We start from the raw sequence: 25,664 nt of genomic DNA, 5'->3' as shown, positions 1-25,664 counted from the left end.
TCCAGGGACAGCCGGCGGCCCCCCAGATTCGCACTGCCAGCCGCCTGGGAGCTCGGGGCTCCGGGCGTAGAGGCTGCGCTGTCACATGGGCGGCGGAGACGGGGCCACATTTAAGCGGCCGGGGGACGGCGCCCGCCTCCAGGGCGTCCTCGGGCTTGGCTCCCGCCGGGCGCCCCGCTCTCTGCCCGCCGGGGGCCCCGCGCCGCGCCGCACCGCGCCGCCCCCGCCGGGCCATGCGAGCGCGGGCCCCGCCGCGATGAGCTCGCACATCGCCAAAAGCGAGTCCAAGACGTCGCTGCTGAAGGCGGCGGCTGCAAGCGGGGGCAGCCGGGTTCCCCGTCACGGCCCTGCCCGGGAGCCAGTGCTGCCCAGCCGCCGGCTGCCCGGCACTTGCCCGGGCACGCCGCCCCCGTCCGGGGACCCGAGTTCGCGGAGGCCCCTGTGCCGGCCGGCGCCGCGAGAGGAGGGCGCGCGAGGGAGCCGGCGCGGGCTCCCCCAGGCGCACTGCAGGCCCCGGGAGGCGCTGCCGGCCGCGGCGTCCCGACCTTCGCCGCCGTCGCCGCTGCCGCCGGCCCGCGGGCGGGATGGGGAGGAACGGGGGCTGTCCCCGGCGCTCGGCCTCCGGGGCTCGCCGCGAGCCCCGGGTCGCGGGGACTCCGCTCCAGCTGCCGCGTCCGAGGCAGACCCGTTCCTCCACCAGCTGCGCCCCATACTCAGCTCCGCCTTCGGCCAGGTAAGGGCCGCGCCTCCCGCCCGCGCTCCCGGGAAAGGCGCTCGGGACCCTGCCGCGGCCGCGCGCTCACAGCCCTCCGCCTGCTGCCCGCGGCCCCCGGGGTCACGCTCCCCTAGTCCTCCCGCAGCCCGGCGCCCTTGCCGGCGCTTCTCCTCCCCCGTGCCTGATTCAGCACCCTGTGCGCTGTCCACGCTCCCGGCCTCTTCTGGGCCAGTCGCCACCCTATAGCCTCCCTCCACCTGCCAGAATGGGCCAGCTCTGTAAGGAAGCGACCGCCACAAACCGCCCGGAGATTTGCAGGGGTCAAGGAGGGGCGCTCCGAGCAGGTGGCGCCAAACCCACTCCTCTGGCCTCTGGCCAAGACCGCCAGTGAGCGACCCAAGACAGCAAGGAGTTTGGCATGTGGGGGTCAAAAGTGGCGACCTTAGGGCACACAGCCTTGCTTGGGGATGAAGGACCCTAGCCATTGCCTGTGGTGGCCCTTAAAACCTGGGAAAAGTTAAGAAAGCTAGAGGGAGACTCAAAAATATGAGAAAAGAGAAGAAGTGTCTGGGTAGGCATGGAGGGGCTGTACAGATCCATGGCTCAAACTGGAACTCTGGGGTGTTTTAAGGATATTGTCACTCCAGGGATGCCATTAGGATGGCAGTTGGGCAATTGTTAAGTTGTAGGACGTGGAATAACACCCTAGCCTGAATTGGTGTGCATTCTAGGGTAAGAAAGGTCACTAAGGGGTCACCCGTGGCTCCTTTTGTTTCCTCTAGGCCTTTCTCTCAAGGATCCCAGGCAGCTGGGCATCTGCCCTTTAATCCAGGTTTAGAGTTTGGAGGTGTGCTGCTGGGGAGCCTGTGAACTCCTGAGCAAAGCCAGAATTTCCTCTAGTTCTGAGTCCTTAATTAAGTCAAACTCGTTGGCACAGAGTTGAGGCAGCTCTGCAGCAGCCAAGGAGGGGTGCAATGCGGAGCTCTGATCAGAGTGTTTGCATGGTGTGTGGGGGGAGAGGGTGGCCTGAGCGTTTCTGTGCTGGGACGTAGTGTAAAGAAGCCGTTTCAAGCTCTGATCCTGCCATGCTGGATCCGAATTCCAAGGAGGCCGTGTGTGTTTTGCTTCAGATCTGCACATTCCTTTTCAAAATACTACTCGGCAGCGGCTGATGCTGGAGGAGGTCGGACATGAAGGCAGCTGCACATGGATTCGGGTTGCACGAGGCTGCTGTGGTGGTGTGAGAGGGCAGCAGTGTGTGGCTTTGTTCCTGCGGGGAGCCCTCATTAGCTGAGTTAGCTGGAAACAGTTCTCCAGAGTAGAGATTTGGATGCAGGGCTGTGCGAGTTAGTGCAGTGAGGTGTTGAGGGAGAAGTTCCCTGCAGGGGCTTGTGTATTAGTGAGGAAGTGTAGAGCGTGAGGGCAGGAGTGGTCTGTAGAGTGGGTCTGGGCTGCAAAAGGAATACTGTGTGGCTGAATCTGTAGCACTTACTCACCCATTTATCCAATATTTTTTGAGCGTCTACTTTGCCCAAGCATTTGCTGGAGACTAGGGAGACAACAGTGAACAAGATAGCCGGGGTTCTGGCTATTTTCGAGTTTACAATCTGGCAGTTTGGAAGGGAAGGTCATTGGCCCAGAATCACACACTTTCTGGTTATTTAGTTTACTGGTGATCTGACTTCATTCCTGGAAAAAGAGCCCTTTCTTTCCAGTCTTGCAGAATTTGTCTGCATGGGCCCTTTGCGAGCTCAGAGCATGCCAGCTACCTGCTTTTCCATCCTGCTTTCTCAGTCATTAAATGAAGACTATTCTCCAGCTCAGTGTTCTGGAATGTCACCAGGGTCACCTGAGTCAGGAAGAGCTGGAAGGTCCCATCAAATATTTACTACCTCCTTCTGGGAGCTCTTGCCTCTGGAGCTGCAGACTTTTTTTTTTTTTTTTTTTTTTTAAAGCTCAGCACATTCGGTTTGGGCTTCCTGCTGACAGCTGTAAGGCATCTGCTCAAACAACAGCAACAACAACAAAAGCCGGCCTGGGACTTCTGTGTCAGAGTCTCCATTCTCCTGCAACAGAAGGGAATTATTCTTTCCTTCCCTTCTCTTTCCTTTGAGAGTTCTGTCCTTAGAGACAAGGTCAGATGGAGAGAAGGGGAATAGGGTTCTGCATAGAGAAACTTTCAGATAAGATCTGCTTAGGGTAAAGTATAGCCCTGAGGAAGTATATGTTTCATGTCTTCCAAGTTCCATTTATTTACTTTAAGTGAATCACTTAACCTCATTAAGCCTCTGTTTCTTTATCTGCAAAACAGAAATAATCAGAGTACCTCAATGGGTTTTTGGGAGATTAAATGAGATATGGAAATATGTACAGAGCTTGGCCCACTGTGTGGCCCAGAGCAAGGACTCCATCAATGTTAGTTATTATTATTGTTGTTGTTATTGTTGATTACCAAGGGCTGTGTCAGACCTTCTTCTTTCCATTTGTAATGGAGTCAGGGAGAACCAGGGTGCAAAGTGACACTGAAGGTACCAAGATAGACTCTTATGTTAGGGCAACGGGAATTAGGATTCCTCCAGTGACCTCACAGAGCATCCTTACTGCCTGCAGTGAGGTGGTGTGGTTTTGAGGCTAAGGCATGGAATGGTGGCTTGGGAGACAGTAGAGCTGCAGGTTTCAGTCCCAGCTCTGTCACTTCCTCTTGCTATGACTGTGGGCCTGTTATTTTCTCTCTTGGGTCTGGGTTTCTTCGTCCAGACATGAGGTTGACAAAAACTACTTTGCAGAGCTATTATGAGGGTTACACAAGGTTAAGGATGTCAAATGGCCTGGCTCAGAGTGGATGCTGGAAAAAGGTCAGCCTTCATTAATGTTGTTGTTATTATTAATAGAGTAATTGTCTGAATGAAGGCCTGTCTAAGGTACTTTGAAAGCTGACTCTGAGCCAGATGAGGAAGGCCATTAGAGGAAGGAGCTGAATGACAAGGGACCTTCCCTAGTACCCTTTTTGTGGCCAGCTAGGGACATGCCACCCAGCTGCCTAGAGAGATGTAGAATCAGAAATTAACTCAAAATAGGCATGACTTAGGGCAACTCTTGGCATTGGGTCTTGAAAAACTATTTTAAGAAAAGTCTTTCTGCTCCTTACCCTAAGTTCGGGAAGAAATGCCCCTTGGAGAGGAGGCAAATATGAATAAAACCTACAGCTCTGATCCATCCTTCCCCTTTTTCTGGCTGTAGAGACATCTCTTCTGATTTGAGTAGGCTGCCCGATTCCCAAACTGCTTTGCACATAACAAGATGGCAGTACAGACCGTCCCTGACTTATAATGGTTTTTGACTTAGGATTTTTCAACTTTACAATGGTGCAAAAGCAACATGCATTCAGTAGAATCCATACTTTGAGTTTTGAATTTTGATCTTTTCCCAGGTAGTGATATGCATAGTAGCATGATACTCTCTCGTGATGCTAGGCTTTGGCAGCGAGCGCAGCTCCCAGTCAGCCACGTGATCACGAGGGTAAACTGCCAGTACGCTTACGACTATGCTGTACCCATACAACCATGCTGTTTTTCACTTTCAGTACAGTATTCAGTAAATTACATGAGACATTCAACACTCTATTATAAAATAAGCTTTGTGTTAGATGATTTTGCCCAACTGTAGCCAATTTAAGTGTTCTGAGCACGTTTAAGGTGGGCTAGGCTAAGCTATGATGTTTGGTAGGTTAGGTGTATTAAATGCGTTTTCGACTTAACGGTATTTTCCTCTTACAGTGGATTTATCGGGATGTAACCCTATCATAAGTCGAGGAAGATCTGTATTTAATGAGTGAATGAATGAATGCCTGGTCTCTCCAGCCTCTGGACTTCAGAGGTTTCTTAGTTCCTATAGTTTAGATGGAGGACAGAGACCATGACGGTTTGGGTCCTAATGGATTCAGTTGCATGAGGGCTGTGTATCTTACTCTCTCGTGCCCGGCCAAGTCTCTCCCTACTGCTCTCTGAGAGGGCTGGGAGCCCCTATTGCCTTTCCTCTGGGGCCTGGGGAAGGGGAAAGAGAAGGTCCGTTTGTGGTTAACATCAGTCATAGGTGGTAGGAGTGGCTTGGCATGAGTTGTCAGTTCGTGAGCCTCCCCCAGGATGTCTGCATTTGCCCCTAGCTGTTTTGGGGAAGCCAAAAGGGTGAGACCTCAGTCTAGAGCCCGCTAAACAGTTGACGAAGTCTCTTCTCATCATCTTATCTTCACAGCAACCTGTGAAGGTTGGCATTATCTTCCCCCATTTTAGAGATGAGGAAACAGGCTCGAGAGGGGGAAGTGGCTTGTCCAAAGGTCACATAGTAAGTAAATGACAGGACTGTGATGTGTCTGCATCTCTCCAAACAACCTGCCTGAGCCGTGCCACGCTGGCTGGGTGGGAGGTCACGTCAGTGAGTTTCCTATTTGTCAGAAGCATCCACAAAGCACCTCTCAGGTTACAATCCAGCTTTCCCGAGTGTCTTAGCACTGGGCTGCCATCCAAGTTCAAATGCTGGGGATAGAACTGGTCAGGGCCGAAGGCCAGCCTCTCTCCTAATCGGGAATAATCAGCAATGGGTTTACCCTTCTTATCTCTCTGATCCTATTATTCCATTCCAGAACTCAAAGTGTGGCTTCCGGAGGCCCAGGGGCTGCTGCCACAGTGAATAGGGATGGGGAGGTGGGGCTGGGCCATACGTTTTGCTCCTTAGAGAAGCCCCCACCATTCAGTCCTTTTAAACATTTTCTGCTGGGGCCGGCCTGGTGGTGTAGTGGTTAAGTTCGCACGCTCGGCTTTGGCGGCCTGGGGTTTGCGGGTTCAGAACCGGAGCGCTGACCTTACCTCCCACTGATCAAGCCATGCTGTGGTGGTGTCCCATACGCAAAGCAGAGGAAGATTGGCACAGGTGTTAGCTCAGGGACCATCTTCCTCAAGCAAAAAAAAAAAAAAAAAGAAGAGGAAGATTGGCAGCGGATGCTAGCTCAGGGTCAATCTTCCTCACCAAAAAAAATAAATAAATAAGAATAAAATTTCCTATGGGGCCGGCCCTGTGGCTTGGCGGTTAAGTGCGCGCGCTGCAGTGCTGGTGGCCCGGGTTCGGATCCCGGGTGCGCATCGAGGCACCACTTCTCCGTCCATCCTGAGGCCGAGTCCCATACAGCAACTAGAAGGATGTGCAGCTATGACATACAACTATCTACTGGGGCTTTGGGGGGAAAAAATAAAATAAATAAAATCTTTAAAAAAAAAAAAAAAGAATAAAATTTTCTGCTAAGGTCAAGCCATCTGCCCTCTCCAGATCACCAGTTACCCTCGTCACTCAGGACCACCACCACCTGACCTGCCCAGCCCATAATAGCTTAAGCAAGCTCTAGGTTTGAATCCCTTGCTGCCCTTAAGCCTCAAGCTGGTGTCAGCACCCTCCCTGCTAAAGAAGGATGGGATTTCTTCAAAGTGCGTGACTTTTCCATAGGGGCCTGGTTTTGCCGTCTCCTGTCTTCTGTTTCCAAGGACAGAGGCATATCCCAAGGTCGACAAGCGGGTGCTGTGCTCTGAGCTGGCCTGCAGGGGGCGGGAGTCACCAGGTCTGACTGAGTGGGTGCCCTGCTGGGCGAACAGAGGCCACACCCAGCCCTTTAAGACCAATGCTGGGCAGGGGAAGGGGCACCTTCTAGGTGCCTGGCACTGCACCAAGCCCTTGCATGTATTATCTCATTAACTCCTTCCCCTAGAGGGAAGCATTATTAGAGTACCCATTTTATAAATAAATAAACTGAGGCCCAGAAAAGTGAACATGTCTTCAAGGTCACATAGTTGCTAGGCAGCAGGGAAGGATTTGAACCCAAGTCTGTCTGACTTTGCATTCCAAGCTCTTCACCTCTGTATCAGTGGTTCTCAATCCTGGCTTCAGGTTAGCATTACCTGGAGTACTAACCAACACCGATGGCCAGAGCTCACCTCCATCTATTAAACCAGAATCTCTGGGGAAGCTCATCTGCAGCCAGCATTGAGAACCTCTGCTCTACACTGTGCTGCCTTTTCATGGATCCACCCATTAGGTTAATATGAGTTGGGTTTGTACCTGGAGCCTCCCCTCTGGGGTCCCCAGTGAGCCCTAGCTTTTCAGAAGAGTCCGCAGATAGTCAGTCTTCTAGATTTGGTCTACAAGTCTTTCCTGATCTCCCCAGACTAGCTCAGATCCCTCTGTCTCACATTCTCAGAGTTTTTATGTTTCTCCTTCAGAGCATTTACCCGAAACATTCTTGTGTTCATAGCTCTTTAATATCTCCTGCCCGCCTGCTGGAATGGAAGCTCCCTGAAAGCAGGGGCTGTGTTTTTCTCACTCCCCACAACGTTCCCAGAGCCAAGCACAGTGCCTGGCACATACGGACAAATTGGACAATGAAACTTCTTCCTTCCATTTTAACAATTACTTATGGAGCACCAGTTATGTGCCATGTGCTTTCGCACATACGCTTTATAAGCAAGATAGTGGAAGCCTCGTTTTCCAGGCGAGGAAACTGAAGCTCTGGAAGCCCTGGAAGCTTCTGAGCAGTCAGAAGCCCGCAGAGCCAGGACTCAACCCCAAGCCTCCAGATCCTTCCCACTCATCTGAGTCCATCGCTCTTCCCCATGACCCTGACTCGACCTGTGGAAATGCTGCCTTCATGCTCTGGTTCCGAGGAACACGTCTTTGAAGAAGGCATTTATGTTGGCTGCTCATTCTTCCCATTCCAGCCCCCCGCCTCGTCTTCACCCCCTTTCCTGCCCTTTAGGCGTCAACACCCCCCCCCCCCGCTCCTCCCTCTGTCCCCAGGGGCCGCCCCTCCTTCTCCATATCCCCCACGGGAGGTTTGGCCCAAACAAGGCTGCTGAATAAGTTTCCTGGTTAAACCATTCCGCTGTCGTCAGCAGCCGCACAGTCGTCAAGAGCTATCCAGGGACCTCCTTCCCCAGCTGCCTGGGAGCGAGCCTGTGGCACCTTCTGGGCAGTGCCCTCACTCATCTTCCCTACCGAGAGTTCTGACCAGCCACCCAACACTGGACAAAAAGTCCCTGGGAGAGGAGCCTCTCTAGACTGAAAGTTCTTTCGGCGCCGAGTGTAAGGGTTGTTGCATCAGAGGCCAGGAGGAGTTTGGCTTCCCAGCCTATCTCTGGTGCCCCCTGCTGGGAGAAGCTGAGTGCAGGGAAACAGGGACATTTCTTCTCTTGGGTCGTCTGGCTCCGGCTGTAGGTCTTGAATGTGACATCTGAGGCTTGAGATGAATTCACATCAAAGCTGGAACCTGGGAGGACAAGGAAGAGCCAGTCACCTAAAAAGTTCCAATCGTGGGACCTTGAAGACCACTTTGCAAAGGGCAGCCTCTCTGCTCTGTACCCCAAGGAAGCCGGTAAAAGATCCTTGCTCAGGATTAGGAGAGAAGGTTCGTAGCCCTCGCTCAGGCCCTCTGTGCCAGCACTGCCTCCATCATGCCCCCCTCAGGGCAGTCTCTTGGTTTTCCTTGGGTCAGAGAGACCTCGTACAGCCAAGGGAGCAGAAGGGGCTGCTCACTGCTGTTGGCTCAGCATGCTTCCGGCCCTGGAGGCTCATCCCATTTCAATGAGGAGGCAAGTGTGAAAAATGGAGCGTGATGGAGACATCACAAGATCTCCCAGGCCCTCAACTGGAGCCACCTGCTCTCACTCCAGCTGCGATTGCCAGGGGGCAATTAGGATTCAGGGCGATTGCCAGGGGGCAATTAGGATTCGCGCTTGCGCGCGTGCTGCGTGTGTGTGTGTGTGTGTGTGTGTGTGTGTGTGTGTGTGTATGCATACAGAAGGCTGGGAGCTGGGAGGCACCCTGGCTTTGGGGGCCCAAACGAGCCTGCTTCCCCTTCTGGGTCTGCTGGCCTAATTCCCAGCTGCAGCTGCCAGTCTGGCCCCCCCTCCACCCCCAGGCAATCTCCCTGCAGATTTGGCAGGGAGAAAGGAGGGGCCGAGGGAAGGGGAATGAACCAGAGAGAGGAGTCAGCTCTAATCTGATGGAGATGATCCGGCAGCCTTCTCCAGTTCGGCTGCCCTCTGCCATCAGCTCTCTGGGTGATCTTTTCTGTGCCCTGTACTCTCCCCTCCTGCCTTCATCTCCTTAAGAAAGTGCCCAGAAAGTTAAACCCACACATACAAACACACACACAATCCACTAAAAAAAATTCAGAAAGCAGGAGCAGGCAGACGAGTAAGAGAGCACGCGCACAAGAGAGAGGGCTCAGATCGGTCCTGGAGGAAGAGCGGCACAGGCAGAGGGAGACTGGGGTTGGCGGTGACCTGGACTAAGGTCTCTTAGCCCCCAGGAGCCTCCTTCATGGACCCGGGGATCCTGAGAGGGGCTGCCTCAGCTTAGGATGGGCAACTGTGTCAAGTCTCCACTGAGAAATCTCTCAAGGAAGGTATGTTTCTGGAGTTCCCAAGACCTGGGGTGGGGGTTGGGGCATCTTGCCATCTGTCCCAGAGGTTAGGCATGGACAGGGTGGGCATCTGAAGCTTGCAACCCTTCCCGGGGGTTCTGTCTAGAGCTGCTTCCCTGTTCTTACCTCTGGATTCCCTCCCATCACAGTTTTCTATGTCCCAGGCTCTAAGCTGAAGTTGGGACTTGAGCTGCGTGGGGGGCTGTGTCTGGGAGTTTGCACAAGATTTAGGAAAGAAACCACGTAGCTTCGGTGCTGTAAAATGGAAAGCGTGATCTTCAGGATGTGAGTGAACAGACCCCCTTGGAGCTGGCAGGATCAGAAGCGGGTTGAGCTGGGTTTTGACCCTGCTGTTGCTAAGGCTCCTTCCCAGCAGTAGGTCTGGGGGTTCATTCATCTCCTTCGAGGGTTTCTGACCCTCTCTGGTGGTCTCTAAGCCTTCAGATTTGTGGGTTTTGAAGTAGATCCCATTGCTACTGAAAGAAACCAAGCAGCGTATCCCCTTCTACACTCCAGAATTCTTGAGTCAGGTCAGAGAATCTCAGCTGGGACCAGACTGGTTCAGGGCCCAGGCTTGTTTCCATTGAGAAATAGGATATTGAGCAAAGGTGTCTGCATGTCGCTTTCTATAGGGGATTTATTGCTTATACACCAGGATAATATTCTTTTGCAAGAATTCCTTTTGGGCATCAAATAATTACCTCCAAAGCACCTTTCCTGCAAGTCTGGGCTTGCATCTTTAGGGTTTTGCTTCAAGTGGGCTCTGCGTGTACTTCTACCCCTCTGTACTCCAGCCATAGAAGAAACTCATAGATATTATTTAAAGGAAGAAAGAATGATAGGGATGTTTTCCTCTAATGCTTTCATTTTCCAGACGAGGAATTTGATTGCTACTTAGGTTAAGTGACTTACCCAAGGTCTCAGGTTAGCTAATGGTCCCTCTGTCCCCAACCCCATCCTACCTCCTCGATCAGTTTGACGGCCTCCCAATTTAGGACATTTCAGGCTTTTCGGCTTGTCGTCTTCCTCATTTAGCTAAGCCGCTCACATCAAATTCCTTTTAATCTTCGCTGTTCCTTGGATCCTTCCGAGGGTTGACTGTTTCTTCTGTGCACTCCCCCCCATCATCTGTCATCTCCTTAGGGGAGGCTTTTGCATCAGCGGTGGCCTCCATGCTGTTGCAGAGAAGCAGAAACTAATCTGAATTAGTGTAGAGGGCCACAGGGCAAAAGCCTTTCCCCTGGGTTCTGTCCAGAGCTTGAAAAGGTGAACTTAAGAACGAGAATGTCCTTTGGCCCCACCCTACGCATCTTCCACACAGCAAACTGCTTGAGAGTCTGACTTGTCGGGTCTCCTCTTTCCAGCCATGTGACCTTAAATAAGTTACTTGACCTCTCTGTGCCTCGGTTCCCTTGTCCATCGAGTGGAAGTACTAATATCCACCTCCTAAGGTGATGGTGAGAACTAAGTAAAGTGCTATGCACAGTGCTTGGAATATAGTTTTCAGTAAATGTTAGCTAGTATTATTGTCATCAGAACCATCATTTTTCCACTCTGGGTTTTCTGAGGAGGGGCATGGAGGAAAAAAGGAAAACAGGAGAGATTTTGAGTCCATGGAATAAGGTAAAAGATCATAAAACTTATTGCACTCGATTTCATGTTTTTTATAGTTATAATAATTGCTTTTTCCTGAATACTTACAATGTATCTAACATCTGTTATCTCATTTGCTCTTTTCCACCAACTAGCTCTCTTGGCTATTTTATAGAGAAAGGAGCTAGACTTAGAGATAAGAGCTTTCCTAAGGTCACACAGCCAACTGGACGCAGAGCTGAGAGTTAAACTCTGGTCTGTGTGAATCCAGAGCTGGTATTTTATTTTTATGTTTGCCTCTGTGAGAGGCTGCTTCTCTCCTTTTCCTGCTGTCATTAACGTTATGCATAGATTCCTGAATCTGACCTCACAGGTCATCTAGTGCAAATTCCCACTCACTGCAGAGAGCCCCTCTCCCACCTCACCAAATGCTCACTCATTCAGCATCTCCTTGAATATCCTCAGTGAGAGGGAGCTTTGACTTGCATACTCTTTGGCCAGCTCGCGTTGTTAGAAAGCTGTTAGGTCATGAGGTGTGCTGGCCCCTCCTGTTGCCATGCCACACTCAAGAGACGTCCCCGTGGTGCCAGGAGACGTTGTCAGCCTGTGGGCCACTGCCCATTTGGCTTCCTAGGTGGCAGCTGGGGAACTGGTATTGGTGAGAGGCAGCTGCTTCAGGCTCTGAGCAGGGCAGGACCAGGCTGTCAGGTGCCATCACTGGCCAGGGAGGAACAGCAGCCTCCAGGGGAAACTTGGTGCCAGGCAGTATTATGATCAAGAGAGGCAGTGGAAATTCCCCAGCCACCATTGGTTCATTCTTCTTGGGAGCAAATTCTCCATCCTTCTCATTTCTTTCTTGATTGGCAAATATTCTCCCACTTCCTCTGCCGGCAGAACTAAACGCCTTCTGGCACCCAGCATCTCTTAAGTTGCATCATCTCATCACCGTCATCGTCATCCTCTTTGTCATCGTCATTGTCATCACCATGGCAACTCATCTATTCAGCTCTTACCGTGCTGTAGGCACTATGCAATAGCTCATTTATTTCTCACAGAATACTTTGACTAGACATGCATATCCCCATTGTACAGAGAGGGAAACTAGAGCACAGAGAAGTGAAGCGACCTGCCCAAGGTCTCGTAGCAAGCAAGTGGCAGAGCCAGAATTCGTCCCCAAGACTGTTGGAGTCCAAAGCCAGTATACTAACACGCCTCTCGGAGTTCTGTGCCGCCCGCTGCCTCCTCCCTCCTGGGTTGTGCTCACTCTGAGCCAAATATGCAAGAGTCAGCCAGAAGCTAAAAGGCTGGTTCTCTACAAATGTCTCCTGAGATTGTTTCCTGGGGTTAAGCCACTGTCTCCTCCCAGGCTTCCTCCGAGCCGCTCTCCCAGTTGGGAAGGTCTCTTTGGTTCTGTTCTTGCTCTAGCAGGTCCCAGAAGCCCGAGTGAGTGTGGCTGAGGCTCTGAACCTTTCTTTGGTCATCAATTCAGAATGGGCCCTTGGTCTGTCTGACACCCCTCAAGTTCTGAGGTTCCCTACGATGACCCTTATTGCACTCTGGACTTGGGCCTTGGACTGAGGTCCTTCACCTCAGGTCTGAGGTGCTGCTTCCCCTTTGAGGACCCAGACTGTTGCTCGTCCCTCTCTGGGCCTGGAAGAGGCTTAGGAAGTGGAAGGGAGTCTACTTGTAGCCCCACAGCGGGGGCTTTGGGGAGAAGAAGCATGAGAGGACAAGGTGAGAGGGGGCAGGGTGTTCTGCTTCTCAGCCTTGTAGGTCAGGCTGCCCCCTGGGTCTTATGGTGTCCTCCTGGGCGTGACCTTCTTGGAGCTGGAGGAGCCTGACAGGAAGAGGAGCAGCAGGATGGAAGGGTAGGGTGCAGCTCTGGGGTTCTCAGACAAAGGGAGCTGCTCTCTCTCTCCTTGGGAAGGTTTGGCTCCAAATCCCCACACTGAGGGGAGGCATCCGAGCTCAGGGCTGAAGGCGAAGTGCCCTAACCTGGATTCTGGGCGGGGAACGGGGGGGCTGGGCATCCTGAGGAGGCTGGGGTGGAATACAGTGTTGTGTCTGGATGCTGCTGTTGTCCTAAGGGGACGGTCTCTGGGCAGTGTTGACTTTTTATAGCTGCATGGGAACCGTCAGGGAGGAGGCTGGGTTGGCCAGGGCCTGGGAGCATAGCTATATTCGGTAAGCAGAGAGGGCCCCTGCCTCAGCCTTAGAGGTCAGCGGGCTGGGCCAGGCAGGGAGCCAGGGGAGGCGGAAGGGAGGAGAAGGAGAACTGCTGGTGGCAGAGAGGGTTTAGTCTTGAGGCCACACACTGGGTGGAATCCGACCCACAGACGTGCTTTGTTGGGACCACCTGGTGCTTTAAATCGGAAGGTCTGGCAACACTGGGCTGGAGTTAAGTAGTGCTGCCCCTTCAGAGGGGACACACAGCGTCCATTTTGCCCTGGGCCCCGCCTCTTACACCTGCTGCTTCATTTATGTTAGCTATGGCACCTGTGTCTGCAGCCTCCAGTCTGGCAGACTAGCTGAGCCCGCTCTCTGTGCTGCCAGCTCTGACTGTCCTCACTGCCTTCGAGTGGGGCCCCAGCGGGGGTGGAGTCAGAAGTCAGTTTGGGAGCTTAGCCCCAGGGGATTGCGCTGGGACACTGGGAGCATCTTGGGAAAGGACATTATTCCATTCGTCACTGAATGAACAGCCTCCCTCTGCCTGCTTCTCTCTCTGAGCTTCTGCATGCACACAAATGTGTGATTCTGTGCACGTTTGTTTCGTGTGTGTGTGTGTGTGTACATGCACATGTGCCACACAGCAGGTATCACACCCAGCTCTCCCTGGAGCATCCATTTCAGTTGAGGATCAGACTCCATCTGTTGGACCAATCTGATGCCTGCCCCCGTGCGTCCTGAGGGCTCTCTGAACCCTGCTGTTTGACTCTCAAGGGGCTTCTCTTGAGGAGAGTCCTTTCTAGGACCAGGAGCCAGGCTGGGGCCAGGAGGGCCCAGTTGGGCAGGGAGGTGACGCCCTGCCTCTCTTTTGTATTTGCTTGGTGCTGGCTGAAGATGCGCCAGGAGGAGAAGACCAGCTACACAGTGGTGCAGACGAGCGAGGAGGGGCTGGCGGCCAGTGGCGAGCTCCCTGGACCGCTCCTGATGCTGGCCCAGAACTGCGCCGTCATGCACAACCTGCTGGGCCCTGCCTGCATTTTCCTCCGCAAGGGCTTCGCTGAGAACAGGCAGCCTGTACGTAAGTTGGCCCCAGTGGAGCCACACTCGACTTGGCTTCACAGGGCATGAGGAGGTGCTGGGAAGAGGGGCTCTGTACACAGCAGCCCGTGTCTCCAGCAGATACACCTCAAACCCTCAACTTGTGAATCTGACCCCCAAAGTTTCCCACTCTTGGCTGCAAAGCATGGTGAGTCCACATCCACCAGCAAGAAATAATAATAGCAGCTAACATTGTTTTGGGGTTTTTTTGAGCACTTACTATGTGCCAGGCACTGTGCTAAGTGCTCTGGTGCATTGCCTCATTTAAGCCTCAGAGCAACTCCAAGAGGTGGGTACTATTATCATCCCTATTTTACAGATGAGAAACTGAGTTGGAGAGGTGACATGCTCAAGGTAACAGCTAATGGGTGATAGAGGTAGGATTCAAATGCGGGGCCTCCAACTCAAAGGCCTCCTGTGCTCTGAACAACAGTACTGAATACACAGCACTGTCTAGTAGAACTTTCTATGATGATGGAAACATTCTGCAATCTATGCTGTACAGTACCGTAGCCACTAGCCATATGTGGCTACTGAGCACTTGAAATGTGGCTAGTGCAACTGAGGAAGTAAATTATTAATTTTATTTAATTCTAATTCAAATGTAAATAGCCACTTGAGGCTACTGTATTGGACAGCCTCCTACAGGTATCTGCACAGTCACAGGGAGGAGGGTATTAATGATGATGTGACAGATACAAACAATTGCAGGTTCCATTTACTGAAGGCCACATGCTAACCACTCTACATATCTTGTCTCATGGAATGCTCACAAAGGCCCTGGAAGGTGGGTACTGGTATTAACCCATTTTACAGATGAGGAGACTGTGGCTCACAGAGTGAAGTGACCTGCCCAAGGTCCCACAGCTAGGAAGCAGATCTGGGTTTTGCACTCGAGTCTGTGTGACTCTAGAGGCCAAGTTCTTCCCCCTGACCACATGAGTTGGGGAGAAAGGAGTGTGCATGTGCTCCATTCCCACCTGAACCCCTGGAGCAGGTGCTCATGATTTCTCATGGTTGCCCCACATTGGTGGGCATCCCGGCTGTACTACACTTACCCCTGCCACCCTGCACTGGGGAGTGTGTGATTCAGGGGCCAGCCACCAGGACTCAGCGGGACGCGCTCCAGCCACAGGCTCACTGCGAAGGGATACCTGGCTTTCCTGCTCCCTGCCTCCGCTATACGAGAAGTATGGAGGGGGCTGCAGTGGGTCAGCAGCACCCCATTCCTCTGCAGTCCTGCAGAGCTGGGGCCTGGAGAAGTGAGAGGCTGCTTGTGGCCTGAAGTATGGGAAAGGACTTGTTATGTCTAGTAACTTGTCCTAGCAAGTGTACTCTGCATATGTACACGCATTTACTGGCTCACTTCACTTACTGGAGTACAGGACATTGCAGAAAACGCATTTTTGGTCACCGGGATCCAAGTCTGACTAGGAACGAGAGTCACAACCCTTGCACTGTGCACTGTTGCCGGCTTTGTAAGTGCAAGTCCATACAGTCATCTCACAGAGACACACACACCCTCAGTGAATCTGACCCTCAGCTAGAGATGGACCTGCAGGGCCCAGTGGCTTGCAGCCAGCTCATTCCAAGCCCGCATACACTCAACACTGTCCTGCCCCAGAGAGCCACTTCAGAGCGCCGGGTCCTGTGCACCTGGTTGTCCTACAAGATATTGCTCAGCAGCCCCTTTCTAGAAGATTCTCAGATTTTCCAGAGCCAGGGTCCCTTGCCCTGGGGCCAGTTTAGAATGGGTGGGCAGCAGCTGTCTCTACCGCCCTGGCCCTGTGGGCTAGAACAGCCTGTGTGCACAGCTGAGATGCCTCACGCTCACTGTGGCATGCCCGCGTGTCTGTGTTCATAACAGGTGTGCCCACACCTGGTGTGTGCTGCTTCAGGGCGGGCACACTCTGCCCCATGTTTTCCTTGCCTAAAGGCAGAGAGCTGTACCATGTGGAAGGATGAGCCCTGTGGACCAGTTTTGGAGCCAGCTAAGCAGGTCCAGCTGGGCAGCCATTTCTCCTGGGCAGGCCTGGGGCGACTGGCGCCTCACCAGCCGGTGCCTGCCCCCTGCTTCCTCCAGCCTGCTCTTTGGAGACTTCTCTGCCATCTGCTCTGATGCCTAGAGCCAGGGTCTCCTTGACTCCCCAAGGAGACCTGGGCACTGCTGGAGGCCGGAGACATGTTCTTTGGACCCTGGCAGCAGCCAGCAGCACTGGCGGCCCCCAGGGTCCTGTGCTGTCCCGTGACAGGGCAAGGTGTAGGATGGGGGTCAAATTGGAGAAGGTGGGGCAGTGCCCAGGAAGCAGGGCGCAGCCCTCATCCTGCCTCCACACCCGCCGCTCCTCCTCTCCTTCCTCTCGGCCACCTGTCTAGTCGCCGCTTTCTCTCCCCTCCCATTGCCTTACAGGCCTTCTCTCTGTCGTGACCTCCCGCTGACCCTGTTTTATTTACAGGTTTTTGACTCTGGACCAGCTCTGTTCCCCAACACATTCTTGTGCCTGGAATAAGGGGCTGGGGGCACAGAGGTTCTGTGCCCCTGCTGGAGGGGGCTCTTGGGTCCCTGGGCATCTCCCATGCCTCTGGGAGATATGGGGCTGCACCTTTCCCCTCAAGGACATGGTCCAGGCACACCTCTGCTGCAGCCCCATGCCTGCTGCCACTTGGATGGCCCCCAGCTTGGGCATTTTGTGACTTCCAGGCCCCTCGCAGCTGCTAATAGGACACATTCTTTTGTTTCAGGACAGATCACTGCGGCCAGAGGAGATTGAAGGTAAGACCTGCCCCTTCGGGGTAAAGGTTTCTCAGCCATCCGGGAAGGTAAGGGAAGGGAGGTTGATGGGAAGAGAGGCAGAGACACCTTGGCCTCCTGGGGACAGGCGTGGAGCATCCTCTGTGGAGCCTGGTGTCAGAGGAGTGCGCAGTCCTGGGCAGCTCCAGGGTCTGGCTCTCCAAGCTGGTGGGCCCTCGGGCTGCCTTTGCGGGTCCCACTCCCCACCATGCCCACCTTTGTTCTCCTCCCCAGAGCTCCGAGAGGCGTTCCGAGAGTTTGACAAGGACAAGGACGGCTACATCAACTGCCGGGACCTGGGCAACTGCATGCGCACCATGGGCTACATGCCCACCGAGATGGAGCTCATTGAGCTCTCCCAGCAGATCAACATGAACCGTGAGTCCTCCCGTGGGCCTCCTCCTTCCCTTCATGCCCTTTCCCTGCAGTCCTCTGCAGTCAGACAGGCCTGGGTTCAAGTTCTGGGCCCACCTCCTTCCAGCTCTGACCTGGGGTGCACCACTTACCCTCTCTGAGCCTCAATTTCCTCACCTGTAAAATGTGGGGTGTACTAGGGGGAGTGGTGCATAGGAAGCCAATTAGGGAATATCTGTACCAGCCCAATACCTGGCACCCAGCAAGAGTTGAACAGAGGGATGCTCTTATTATTCTGTTTTTCTCTGTCTTAGTTTGGCTTCTCCCAGAAGCAGACCCTGAGACAAGGATTTGAAGTAGTTTATTTGGTAGGTGAAGGGAAGTGTTGGTCGGGAGTAGCGAAGGGAGACAGCAAAGAGAAGGAGCCAACAGAGAGTGCACTGTCAGCCAGCTTCCACTGTGAGTGACTGGAGTCTGCTTCTGCTGGGGAGCTCAGGGAGTGAGTGTCACATGCCCACCTCAGAGTTATCCTCCAGCCCTCCCCTCTCCGGCTGGGTCTTTATCCCCCAATCTCCTGTCAGTTCCTGGCTGAAAGCTGTTGTGAGCAGGCCGCAGGTGGGGGTCAGTCCTCCAGCACTTCTGTCTACCGAGAGGGTCAGTTGGAAGTTGAGCTTCCATCTGCACAATAAGGGTAAGGCTTGGGGCATATAGGCCGGACGCCCATAACTTCTGCTTCTCTCTCTGCCTTTCTGCATGTGTCTCCATCTCTCTGTCTCTGAAATTCTTTGCCTGTCTCTGTGACCTAGTGTTTCTTTCTCCTGTCCATATCTACCTCTATTCACTTCTTGACTCGCTCCCTTAGTCAACCCCTGGCCACTCCTCTGGCCCTTCTTTGATAAACTACCTGTCCAAGGTCACCTCTGCCATTATTTGGCCTTTGGTTAAACCTTGGACCTGGTGCTGGGCAGATCAGGGAGGAGTTGGTGGTGCCCTCGGTTGCCTAATTGGAGATGGGGAATGGTTAGACGGATGATGTAGCCCTTTTCTCTGTCCCCAGTGGGTGGCCATGTGGATTTTGATGACTTTGTGGAGCTAATGGGACCTAAACTCCTGGCGGAGACGGCAGATATGATTGGAGTAAAGGAACTGCGAGATGCTTTCCGAGAGGTAAGTGATGGGCAGTGGACAGGTAGGGTAGGGGAGAGGTTGTAATCCCAATCCCATGATGGCTACTTGAAAAGAAACCTGAATCTGGATCCCAGACCAGGGGAAGGAGCTTGGACAGAGAAGAGTCTCTGAGGAAGAGGGGACCATGACTCTGGAGAAGGGGCTCAACCTTAGGATGTGCTTCTAACAGTCTCTGTGTTGTAGCTACCTCTCCCTCCTTCCTGCCCTCTCCAGTTTGACACCAATGGTGATGGGGAGATAAGCACCAGTGAGTTGCGAGAGGCCATGAGGAAACTTCTGGGTCATCAGGTGGGACACCGAGACATAGAGGAAATTATCCGAGATGTGGACCTCAATGGAGATGGACGAGTGGACTTTGAAGGTAGGTGGGGCTTGAAAGTGGGAGAGAAACCAAAGCAGTAGTGGCCATCCATGGAGCCTTCCAACTGGGTATCGATCATGCAACCATCAATTCACTTCAACTTCCATCCCCCTACCATTCCATCCTCCTACCCCTCCATCCATGCACCCCTCTAATTCACCTCCCATCCCTACACCTATCCATCCATCCATACATTCGTCCATCCATCCATCTACCCACCTGTCCATCTTTCCATATCTGTCTCTCCATCTATCCATCCGTCCATCTCTTCAGCCATCCAGGTGCCTATTTATCCCTTCATCTATCTCTTTTTTTTTTTTTTTTTTTAAGATTTTATTTATTTATTTTTTGCCCCCAAAGCCCCAGTAGATAGTTGTATGTCACAGCTGCACACCCTTCTAGTTGCTGTATGTGGGACTCGGCCTCAGGATGGACAGAGAAGTGGTGCCTCGATGCGCACCCGGGATCCGAACCCGGGCTGCCAGCATCGCAGCGCGCGCACTTAACCACCAAGCCACAGGGCCGGCCTCCCTTCATCTATCTCTAAGCAATCACTCATACAACCATTTATCCATGCACTTATCTGTCCATCCATGTATCTATTCATTCTTCTATACATTCACCCATGCCTCCATCTACCCATGTACATCTCTCCATCTATACTTCTGTACTTTTGTTCATACATTCACGTATCTCTATCCATCTGCCTGTACTTCTACCCATACTTCCATTGACCTGTCCATCTGTCTGTACAGTCATTTCCCCACCTATCTCCATCTACTCATCCATCCATCCATCCCTGTGTCCATCTGCCCCCATCCATCTCTATCCATCTATCTGTCCGCCTACTCCTGCATCCAACCATGGTTTCCTGGATACCACATTCCTCAACCTGACACTCAAGCCCCCTAAGATCTGACCACAGCTCACCTCCCTAGCTGCAGCTCCTACCATTCCTCATGCACACCCTACTTTAAAGCCATGCCAAAATACGTATGGTCCATGAACCTGCTAGGCTCTCGTTGGAATACGCTGTTCTTTTTGTCAGGATGCCTTTTATTCTGTTCTTCACTTGGGCTAAATTCTATTCATCCTTCAAAATCCAGCAGTGGGACCGCTTCTCCAGCACTTTTCCCTGGTTCTCAGATTGAACTTCCTCTTTTCTGGGCTTTCACAGCACCTCAGGCTCACCCTCATTCTTCACACTGTCCCCTAACTGCTAGTTACAGTTGTCTCTCCACTTACTCTGAACTTTTTGGGAACAGGTACCCCATTTTCTTTATCTTCACATTTCCCACATAACTCAGTACCTGGCACATAGCCAATGCTCAGTATAAGTTTTTAAAAATGAATCAGTAATAAGCATAATGTTATTGTTTATTGTACACTTATTATGTACCAGTCACTGCACTGAGTACCTTTACATATATTATCTCATTTAATTCTCACAATGACTCTGTGGACTGCACTGTCATTACCTCATGTTACAGATGAGGAAACTGAGGCTCAGAGAAGTAATATAACTTGCTCAAGATTGCCTAACTATTAAGAGGGAGAGCTGGGTCATAAACCCTGGCCTGAGATTTCAACCACTATATAATACTATGCATGATACCATTCAAGGCACTATGGGATGTAGGGGGAAAAATACAGTACAACATCAACTATGCACTCCAAGAATTTGCATTCTGAGCAGAAAGACAAATAAACATGTGCCAGACTGTGAGTGTGTCCAGAACACAAAGATTGGGAGGCCTTTTCTGGGGAGAAGTTGGCCTTCAAGGGAGAGAAGAGTGTGGATAGACTGAGAGAAGACTCTGCTACCACCAGAACTGAAAATCCCAGGTCATCCTGTGTCCAGGTAGTGCCCCCAACAGACGACAACCCTTCCCTGAAAGCCCAGCATCCCCCATTCATTCTACCAGCATGTATTATACACCTACTGTGTGCTGAGACCTGATCCCCACCTTGAGGAGCCCAAGACCAGCAAGGAAAACAGAAGGCAACAGTATAGTCCATTCTCTTTTGAGAAAAGAACAGTGGGCTGTGGTCCATAGGGGGCCCCTGTGCCAAGCTGCAGGGGGGATTAGGAAAGGCTTCCTGGAGGAGGCTATAAATACATAGAGCCCTAAGAGATGAGTAGGAGCTACCAGGTGAAAAAGAAGGAAGCAGTATTTACCCAAAGGAGCTGAAAACTTATGCCCACACACAAATCTGCACACGGATGTTTATAGCAGCTTTATTTATAATTGCCTAAACTTGGAAGCAACCAAGATGTCCTTCAGTAGGAGAATGGATAGATAAACTGTGGTCCATCCAGACAATGGAATATTACTCAGGGCTAAAAAGAAATGAGCTATCAAGCCATGAAAAGACATGGAGGAAACTCTAATGCATATTAATAAGTGAAGGAAGCCAATCTGAAAAGGCTACATACTATATGATTGCAACTACATGACATTCTGGAAAAGGGAAAGCTATGGAGACAGTTAAAAGATCAGTGGTTGCCTGGAGTTGTAGGGGGAGGGAGGGCTGAATAGGCGGAGCACAGAGGATTTTTAGGGCAGTGAAACCACTCCTTATGATACTATAATGGTGGATACACGTCATTGTATTTTTATCCAAACCCATAGAACGTACAACACCAAGAGTGAACCCTAACGTAAACTATGGACTCTGGGTGATGATGTGTCAATGTAGGTTCATAAATTGTAACAAATGTACCACCCTGGTGGGGAAGGTTGATGGTAGGGAAGGCTGTTGGGGTGGGGGGGCAGGGGGTACAGTCATGTGTTGCTTAACGATGGGGATACATTGTGAGAAATGTGTCGCTAGGCGATTTTGTCATTATACAAACATCATATAGTGTACTTACACAAACCTAGATGGTATGGCCTACCACACATAGCTAATGGCACTAATTATAGTTATATGGTACTAGGCTATATGGTACTAATCTTATGGGACCACCGTCATATATGCAGTCCATTGTTGACTGAAATGTTGTTATGCGGCACATGACTGTATGTGGGAAATCTCTGTACTTTCTGGTCAATTTTGCTGTGAACCCAAAACTTCCCTAAAAAATAAAATCTAGTTTGAAAAAAAAGAAGGCAGAGGGGACAAGTTGCAGGAAAACTGAGAGGTGAGAGAGAGCACCAGTTTCCCCTGGGGCACTAAAGAAGAGATCTGTTTAGTTGGAAAATAGACATTGGGGTGAGAGTGAGAGATGAGGCTGAAGATGTCAGCTGAGGCCAGAACAGGGGGGGCCTTGAGGTCGTGTCGGGATATTGGACATTATCCAGTGGGGAGCCGTGGGAGGTTTAAGAGGGGTCAGATATGCACATGAGAAAGCTTGCTAGGGGTCGGCTCCGTGGCGTAGTGGTTAAGTGCATGCGCTCTGCTGCTGGCAACCCGGGTTCAGATCCCAGGCACACACTGCTTGCCAGGCCATGCTGTGCTGGTGTCCCATATAAAGTGGCAGAAGATCAGCACGGATGTTAGACCAGGGCCAATCTTCCTCAGCAAAAAGAGGAGGATTGGCATGGATGTTAGCTCAGGGCTGATCTTCCTCACAAAAAAAAAAAAAAAAGAAGCTTGCTAGCTGCTGTGTAGAAGATGGACTGGAAGGGGCCGAATGGATGTGGGGGACCAGCAGGGAGTCAGGGCAGTGACAATGGAGAAGGGAACACAGATCTGAGGGAGATTGGGAGGCAGCATGCTGAGCTGAGCCCTGACTGCTGCGTTCTCCCCACCCTCTCCCTTACCCTCCCAGAGTTTGTCCGGATGATGTCTCGCTGAGGCCGCAAGGGCCCCTCGCTGAGCCCCGCAAGGACTGCCAAGCTCCCACAGGTGGGGAGAAGAGGAGCCGGAGCACGCCTCACCCCACCGTAGCCGCCGAGAGCCCAGGATGTACTGGCGGATGGGGCCTGCCTGCACCCCGGGGAGGTGCCCACCCCGGACCCCCACCCCTCCGCACTGTGAAAGACTCACAACTCCTGCAACTGGAAAGGGGGGCGCCCGCCGACGAGGAGGCCACAGTGCCAAGCCGGCAGAGGTCATGCCAGGCGCCAAGTGCCATGTACCCAGTCGCTGCTGGCTGGGTGGGCCAGGGAGCCCGCCAGAAGACCCCACACAGCATGTCTGCCCTGGGTCAGAGCCTCTTGCCATCCTCCTTAGCTCTGTGCCTGTCCCAGCTCGCCTCAGCCCTGTTATCTCAGAACCAATAAAAATATTTCCAAGAGAAAGGCAGCAGTGGGGGTGGTCTTTGCTTCTTGGGCCTGGTTAGATGACACATTTCCTGAGTACCAACTGCACGCCCAGAACTGAACATCCTGCATTCAACATGCATTTACTGAGTACGGTTAGGCACCCAGACACTTCAACTCTTATCTCAGATGCCAGAACCTGGGGTATGTAGTGATTTGGCTGGGTATACAGCTGCCCCAAACAAAATCAGGTTCTATAAGAAAAGGAGACTGGATACAGTCTGGATATCATCTAGCATGGTCTGCCCCACTTCCTGTCTTCCTGGAGCTTCCCATACTTCTGGGGGAAGCAGACAGGAAGTAATCACATTGATATATGATTACAAACTGTGATAGTACTATTCAGGAAAAGTGCAGGGGCCTATGGAAGGGGACACTAAGGAGGCCTGGCCTAGTCTGGGGAGGTCAGGGGGCCCTTCCTGAGGAAGCGATGACAAGGTTTCTTGCCCTGGAGGAAATCCCAGAGTATGTGAGGAGAGAGATGTAGAAACAGCTGCCATCCTCTCTGCTGAGTGGGAAGCGGGAGAGTAGAACAGTTAGACCCTGGGTTTACTTGCTGTGGACTTTGGGCCAGTCACGTCCCCTCTCTGAACCTCAGTTTCCTCATATGTAATGTGGGGATAGTAAAGGATCATCAAGTCCACAGTAAGTGCTCTCGGCACCGCATTGCACACCTCCAGGGGCCACTATCCACATAACTGCAGTGGAATTGTGCCATGTGGCGATATTAGACAATGATTATAATCATTGTAATTAATTTCAATAAGTGAAGGGTTGAAGGAGTCCAAAGAAGTTTATGGATAGAAATTGTCCAGAATCTTTGACAGCCATGGGGTGTAATCAGACAAGTGAGTGGGACGGACCATGTACTCCAAGCCAGTGGTTCTCAAACTTTAGCCTGCATAAGAATCATCTGGAAGATCTGTTAAGTCACAGATCTGGGCCCCACCTCAGGGATTCTGATTCAGTGTTTGGGGTGGGGTCCATGAATTTGCAACTCTAACAATCTCCCAGGGGATGCTGATGCCTGCCATTCCCAGGACCACAATTTGAATAACACTGCTGTAAATCCCAGACACCTGGAGGACAGGTGTGCTTCCAGGCAGCTGGGGGAGGCTGCGGGTTGAAGGCTGGAACTGGGAGGTGGGTGGAGAATTCCTCCCCTACTACGTTGCCACAGAGGGAGACCTGGTGGGGAATGTAGGAAGGACTGTAGGCCCCAGCCAGAGGCCTGGGTAATCCCCATGTGCCTGTGGCCAGGGGAGCTAGAGCTCCAAATTCACTCCAATAATCCAATTCTGAGACTAAGCCCTTGGCTCTGTGCCCTGAGAGCCGGGCCTGCAGCTCTGCCTGCTCCTGTACCTGCTTAGCTCTGCTCAGATACCCGAGATCTACACTCTTTCAGAAATACAGTGGCCTTGGAGGGCCAGGGTAGCAATCTGTAGAAAGGGGGCTTCTGTGGGCATCTCTGCCAGCTGACAGGATGAGCCCCTGGGGGCACCACAGAGGGTGGAGATAGGGTGTCAGCTAGGACGCTTCTGTCCCCAATCTCTTGGCCTCCTAAAATCATAGACATGGTGGCTGTGATAAAGCCACTTGAGAATAGAGCCAGGCCACTGTTCAGAGGAACCCTCCTGCTCAGGACCATGGGAGACCCAGGGGCCAGCTTCTGCCTCCTCTAATGCTGAGACTAGAACTCCTCCCCTTGATCATGTCTTGTATTTTGGGGTTCCTAGTAAGGTCGTTTGAAGAAAGAGTTCCGCTACTTCGCAAGAACAGAGACATTTTCCCAGATGGACCCTATCCCAGGGAGGAATTCTTTCTGTGACCTGAGCTCGGCGTGGTTGTCTTAGAAGAGCTCTTATTATCTGAAAAGTCTCACACGGAGCCTGGATCTGCCTCCTTGTGACTTGTAAAGTCTAATTCACTCATTCATTCATGCATACATTCAACTGATATTTATTGAGCACTCACTATGTGCCAGGGTCCCTGTCTATAGTAGGGGAAACGATTAAGAAAACAGACAAGTATAATGTAGTGGCATAAGTGCTATTCACTAAGTTATTTACAAGGTTAGCCGAGGAGACGGGAGGGTAGTAACAGGCACCCGATCCAATCTGGTGGGATGGGGGTGGGGAGGAAGGGACAGATTTGCTGGGACCTGAAGGATCAGCGGTGCTTAGTCACAGGAGGTGGGGGAAAGTGTTTGATGCTCGGAGGTAAGGGAAAGCAAGGCTCCTTTGGGAAATGAAGCAGAATTCCTCCTGCCTGGTCTACTGGGCTGGAGGGAGGAGCAAAGAGAAAGAGAGAGAGACAGATGATGCTCATCAGGGAGGCGGGGCCCATTCCCACCACAGGCCTTGGAGTGTAGAGAGGCTCATGGGGGACCTCTGAGGGGCTGCCTTCCTGTGTGAGCCAGGCCCACAGCAGCAGAAACCTTGGTGCCTATAAAAGGCTCGCCTTTGGGGACAGATAGGTCCAGAGGGTGGAGCAAATCACAGGGCAGCTGAGGGCCACTGGGAAGTGTCCTTATAGCAATGTGGTTAAGAGCAGGTCTCTGACCAAAAGACAGAGAAAAACAGACATTCCGAGCCCCTGACAGAAGAACGCACTCCTCGGGGTCTTGCCGAAAGGATAGAACCTGAGTCTGATCATGCCTCAGGATC

The 25,664-nt window shown here is 52.1% G+C and overlaps 1 protein-coding gene across 4 annotated transcripts; it reads left to right on the top strand.

Annotated features, from left to right (window-relative positions):
• CABP1 (calcium binding protein 1) lies at positions 1 to 22,985 on the top strand. 4 transcript variants are annotated; one of them, XM_087424101.1, is made up of 7 exons: positions 1 to 733; positions 13,833 to 14,012; positions 16,779 to 16,809; positions 17,062 to 17,205; positions 18,239 to 18,348; positions 18,583 to 18,730; positions 22,506 to 22,985. In XM_087424101.1, exons 1-7 carry the CDS (start codon positions 86 to 88, stop codon positions 22,529 to 22,531), a joined length of 1,287 nt encoding a protein of 428 aa, XP_087280227.1. In that variant the 5' UTR covers positions 1 to 85; the 3' UTR covers positions 22,532 to 22,985. The 4 variants fall into 4 exon arrangements, with proteins under 4 accessions (XP_087280227.1, XP_087280228.1, XP_004429961.1 ...); XM_004429904.3 differs by lacking the exon at positions 1 to 733 and adding an exon at positions 7,556 to 9,161; XM_087424102.1 differs by lacking the exon at positions 13,833 to 14,012 and having other exon boundaries at positions 2 to 733.
• The last annotated feature ends 2,679 nt before the right edge of the window (positions 22,986 to 25,664 follow it).

The sequence above is a fragment of the Ceratotherium simum genome, chromosome 35 (assembly GCF_057802395.1).
Source record: "Ceratotherium simum simum isolate JZ-2026a chromosome 35, ASM5780239v1, whole genome shotgun sequence".
Lineage (NCBI taxonomy): Eukaryota > Metazoa > Chordata > Mammalia > Perissodactyla > Rhinocerotidae > Ceratotherium > Ceratotherium simum.
This window is presented reverse-complemented; position numbering and strand designations above follow the sequence as displayed.

Coding starts and splice junctions, on each gene's coding strand:
- CABP1 (XM_087424101.1), top strand. CDS start 86: ATGGGCGGCGGAGACGGGGCCACATTTAAGCGGCCGGGGGACGGCGCC. Junction 16,810..17,061: donor GCGGCCAGAGGAGATTGAAG/GTAAGACCTGCC, acceptor TCTCCTCCCCAG/AGCTCCGAGAGGCGTTCCGA. Junction 17,206..18,238: donor CCAGCAGATCAACATGAACC/GTGAGTCCTCCC, acceptor CTCTGTCCCCAG/TGGGTGGCCATGTGGATTTT.